Source organism: Rhincodon typus, chromosome 10 (genome assembly GCF_021869965.1).
Source record: "Rhincodon typus isolate 14 chromosome 10, sRhiTyp1.1, whole genome shotgun sequence".
Taxonomy (NCBI): domain Eukaryota; kingdom Metazoa; phylum Chordata; class Chondrichthyes; order Orectolobiformes; family Rhincodontidae; genus Rhincodon; species Rhincodon typus.
Genome location: NC_063341.1, coordinates 53,767,327 through 53,772,696, shown reverse-complemented (window position 1 = coordinate 53,772,696; position 5,370 = coordinate 53,767,327). Strand labels below are relative to the sequence as shown.

The 5,370-nt window shown below is 41.5% G+C and overlaps 1 protein-coding gene across 1 annotated transcript; it reads left to right on the top strand.

Moving 5' to 3' along the window:
* Positions 1 to 1,848: 1,848 nt before the first annotated feature.
* Positions 1,849 to 5,128, top strand: LOC109915571 (40S ribosomal protein S8). The gene is made up of 4 exons (XM_020515221.2): positions 1,849 to 1,954; positions 3,746 to 3,852; positions 4,624 to 4,723; positions 4,839 to 5,128. Exons 1-4 carry the CDS (start codon positions 1,951 to 1,953, stop codon positions 5,042 to 5,044), a joined length of 417 nt encoding a protein of 138 aa, XP_020370810.2. The 5' UTR covers positions 1,849 to 1,950; the 3' UTR covers positions 5,045 to 5,128.
* Positions 5,129 to 5,370: the final 242 nt, after the last annotated feature.

Here is a 5,370-nt window from a genome sequence, read left to right as displayed (position 1 = left end):
CTGATGAAGGGTCTAGGCCCGAAACGTCAGCCTCTCTGCTCCTATGATGCTGCTTGGCCTGCTGTGTTCATCCAGCCCTGCACCTTATTTACTGGTACATGTCTTTTTTAAAAAGACACTTTGTCCATGATTTTTATATAGACAATTCACAACAAATACATGTAAAGAGAAGAAAACATTAAGACAGTTTGAGGAGAGTGATGATTTGCAAGTGGACCCTGATTCATAGAATTGCATGGAGAATCTTCCTCCTCATAGTGTTTTCTCTTGCATTGATTTTCTAGTGAATTGTTCCTATGAGTGAAAGACCAAAAGCTTTCCCTTTGTGGGAGGGTCTAGGATAAAGGTATATAATCTTACAATGAAAGATTCCACATTTAAAGTACAGTAAGGAATTTCTTCTAAGAGTCTGCAGCTATGGAGTTTTTAATTGCAGAGGGCTGTGGAGGCTGGGTCATTACATATATTCGAGGCTGTAGTCGAGGTTTTTTAAATCAGTAATGGAATCGAGGGTTATGAGGATAAGGCAGGAAAGTGGAGTTGAGGGTTATCAGAGCGGTCAAGATCTCCATGGGTGCAGCAGTCTCAATGGGTTCAATAGCGTACTTTTGCTCCTGTGTCTCCATGCATATTCGCTTCAATCAAGTACCTAAACCTAAATCTTATGACATAGACTGTAATGCTAAAAGTTCACCCACTAGCATTGAATCCTCTTTACCTAGTTCATTTCTAGAACAATATTAGCTTTCGAACAAATCGGATTGGGAAGATACTGAAACTTCATCTGAACGTATTTTAGAAACACTTCGTTTAAAAAAAAACCGAAAGAAGTGCGGATGCTGTGAATCAGGGACAAAGACAAAATTGCTGGAAAAGCTCAGCAGGTCTGGCAGTATCTGTGAAGGGGAAAAAAAAGTAAACTTTTCGGGTCCGAGACCCTTCCTAAGAACCCGGACCCGAAACCTTTACTCTTATTTTTTCCTTCACAGGTGCTGCCAGCCCTGCTGAGCTTTTCCAGCAACTTTGTTTTTGTTAAAACACTTCGTCTTGCTTTACTATTACGAGCAGGTTTTGAAGAAGTCATACCGGATTCTGCGCTTTCTCTTTATTTCAGATTTCCAGCCTCCATGGTGTTTTATTCTCATTGCTGTCGCAGTTTATTTGAATAATGAAAGTTATACCTAACTTCGATAGTTTTTGCATCTCCCTGAAATTGCCTTCTACTTTATTCTTTGTATAAATTAAATGGTTTAGCCTTTTAGGGGTGTTTATAGGTGTGGGGTGAATAGACTTAAATCCTGAAATCCGCAAGCTAGGGCAGTCACATTTCTGAAACCCTTTGAAGGTATCGATCTTCACTGGCACCTCGCTAAATCTCCATCGCTTTGCAATAGTGTGACAAAGGGTTAATAATAACGTGTGCAGGGGAAAAAAATCCTAGTAACCTGAATACTTTTCTCTTGCCTCAAGACTACAACGCTAACGAACACTTGGGTTAATTACAAAGTTCACTTTCATTACAAAACACCATGCCTGCCCCTCACAAAGATGGTACTGTTGACCATAGTCGACAAAATGTGGAGCTGGGGGGCGGGGAGCACAGCAGGTCCCGAATAGCAGGGAAGTCCTGATCAGCCCTGATGAAGGATTCTAATCCGAAACGTCAACTTTCCTGCTCCTCTTATGCTGCCTGGCCTGCTGTGTTCCTCCAGCTCCATACTTTGCTATCCGAGACCACCCAGTAACTCGATTGCCCCTCACAAGCATGTCGCAAGCCCACCGTCCACTCTTCCAAAAAATGGCAGCCTAACACAGCCCGACATTGAACCCTCACAAAGATGGCGCCATATCCATTCGTTGAACGTCATACCCAGGGAGTTCTCGCGAGACGTGGAAAGGACTTATGGCCCAGAAATCTTTGCGTTTCCTCTTTCCCCACGGCGCTTGGAAATGGGTAAGTTGATAATTTGAATTTGTTGATAGTGGAATCCGAATCCATCTGCAACTGGATCCAGTTGGGCTCGGCAAAATCTCTCAAATTTGATTGCAGACAGTGTGGAGATGAGGATGTACTGTGGTTGGGCTGACGGGTCGAGCTGATTCTGGTACTATTTTAATGTTTTAACATGGTCTGGTGGAGAGATCCGACATGGCGCCGTCAGGCTCTGCCTGCAAAGAGGGAGACGGGCCTACACCAGCCGCGTGGAGATCTGACAATATACTCCTTACCACCTCCCTTACAGAGACAGAAAACACTGGCCGAGATGCAAACCCCGCGGCCTGAATATTGGGAATCAAAGGAAGGACAACAGAGGCTGCGGCTCTTATACTGAGGCCCTGCTGTTCCAGAAGTAATTGCCCTGTACACGTAGTTTACAATTTCTGTTTATTATTTTGCCTCAGAACTTGCTTCATTAGGGATTGGTTATCAATGTGACGTGATGCCCCAAGCCAAAAGTTGCATTTGTACCCAGGTGATTGGTAAAGTAGTAAAGTATGATCCACGTCCATCAGGTTATTTGTGCTGCACTTTTCAAACCTTCTTCGTGGATTGCGATTTCTTTTGCATCACTATGGTTAGTTTTCTTCACGAAGCAATTTGAGATTTCTTCTGTTTTGCAGAGCAGTTAAAGTGTATACCAATTTCAGTCAGCAAAATTTTGTTACTTCGTGGTATTACAGTTTTATTGTAAAGGCTCTGGTCCATAATTAACCAGATGTAAACAATGGAGCCCACTGTGTTTGATGCTATTGAGTTTATTTTCTGGAGAGCTAATATATTAGCAAGTAGTGACTAATGGGGTGCTGCAGGGATCATTGCTTAGGACCCCAGCAGTTTGCAATGTACAATAAAGATTTGACTGAGAGAGCTAAATGCAATAACTCTAGATTTGTACATAACACTAAGACGAGTAAGAAGGTGAGTTGTGAGGAGGGTACAGAACTGTTTCAGTGTGATTTGGACAAGGTGAGTTGAGTAGGCAATGCAAAGCAGTGTAGATTTATGTGAGGTTATCCATTTTGGGAGCAAAAACAAGAAGGCAAGTTATCACCTGGCTATAAATTGAGAGAAGGGAGGGCGCACCGAGACCTTGGTGCCTTTGTACGCTAGTCATTGAGGTTAAACATGCAGATATGGCAGGTGGTCAAGAAGGCAAATGATATGTTGCCCTTCATAGTGAAAGGATTTCAGTACATTGGCAGGGATATCTTGCTGTAATTATACAGGGCCTTGGTGAGGCAGGACTGACATACAAGGAGCGGTTCAATCAGTCAAGACTTCACTCATTCACTGGAGTTGAGAAGAATGAGGGGAGATCTCAGAAAACTGTAAAATTCTAGCAGGACTGGACAGGGTAGATGCAGGAAGGATGTCCCAGATGCTGGGAGATCCAGAACAAGCCTTCACTATCTAAGGATAAAGAGTAGACTATTTCAGACTGAAGTGTAGAGAAACGTCTTCGATGAAAGAGTGGTGAGTCTGTGGAATTCACTACTATAGAAAGCAATTGAGGCCAAAACGTCATATGATTTCAATGTGTCAGATATAGCATCTGGGGCTAAAGACATCGAAGGATATGGGGGAAAGGTGGGAATAGGCTTATTGAGTTGAGTGATCAGGCCAAGATCATAATGAATAGCAGGGCAGATTGAAGGGCTGAATGGCCTACTCTTTTCTGTTTTGCTCCTATATTTCTATTTTGTATTCTGATTACACAGCTTCTTAAAACTTATTTCATTACAGGTATTTCCCGGAACAATTGGCACAAGCGTCGCAAGACTGGAGGCAAAAGGAAGCCATATCATAAAAAAAGAAAATATGAACTTGGTCGTCCTCCTGCAAATACCAAGGTATGAGAAACGGAACCATTGTGTTGGTATTTATATTAGAATTAATACAGGTGCAGTTTTGTTTATTATTTTCTGGCAGTGTGAATGATGAAAATATGACCCTTTGGATAGGTGGATTGTTTTGACTGTTCTGGTCGTATTTGGATCCACCAATGGTATTCTTGTCATAGTTACACTGACTATACTGCCTGTCTTATTTCCTACTTTCCTCTTGTAGAATATGATAAGGTTATTTAAAATATCTTTTTCTATGTAAGTTGAACTTTGTATGTCTTTCAAAAAGCTCAGGCAGGGAGTATGGCAAGGCAGTGATTTACAGTAGGGGTGAAATCTACCAATTGTATGCTTTGAGCTTTAGATTTACAGCCATTAAATTTTGAAAATAGAGGTGTTAAACCTATCACAAATGTAGCTTTATGACAATCTGCATGTTATACAGTGGCTGTGCAAGCAAGGTGTATGTGACAAACATGGAAAATGTTGGAGAAGCACAGATCAAGCAGTGCAAGTGGAGAGAGAAACAATTAATGTTTCGAATCCAGTATGATTCTTCAGAACTTTGGCATTCTGAAGAGTGATACCAAACTTGAAACATTAACTGTTTATTTCTCCACTGATGCTGCTAAATCAGCTGAGTTTAATGTAAGGGTCTATTTTATTTCCACAATGTCAGACTTCCTCTATAAGTGGCAGTTTAGTTTGGATTTTGCACTATTGATAATGACTGATATTGAAGTTCTGTGTTTGGTGATATTCTTCACTTGCCTGTAGATTGGTCCACGCCGTATTCACACAGTGAGAGTCCGTGGCGGTAATAAAAAGTACCGGGCACTGAGGTTGGATGCTGGAAACTTCTCCTGGGGTTCTGAATGTAAGTTGTTTGTGCATAGTCTTATTTCTTTATTCTGTGCTTGTGTTTCTTTGGTGGATACTTTCCAGTTAACTGTGTTATCGCTAAACCAATAGTAAAACATCTGTCATTGCAGGTTGCACACGGAAAACGAGGATCATTGACGTGGTGTACAATGCCTCAAACAACGAACTGGTTAGGACAAAAACATTAGTTAAAAACTGTATTGTTCTAATCGACAGTACTCCCTTCAGACAGTGGTATGAATCACACTTTGCGCTTCCACTCGGCCGGAAGAAAGGTGCCAAGCTGGTATGTGCCATGTTAACGATAGTTCTCTAATTATCAATCGCTTGACAGGAGTTCATTGAGTTATGTGGGCTGGTTCACTTAAAAATAAAAACATCCATTATAAGTTATAAAGCAGACATTGCAGAATTTATAAAATTGATTTTGTGCTGTGTGCACGCCCATTGCATGATAACTGCCAGGCAGTGTGGCAGCATGGTGTTCACATTGTCTGCAGAGCTTTTAAAGGTGATCTGTCATAAAGGAAAGGTACGTACGAAGTAAACTGTTCATGTATCCAAATCACATGATCGCCAGCAATCCCTAGTGATGTCTGGTGAGTTGTAGAGTTTCTCTGTCATGGACTGCGGTTAGTTTTT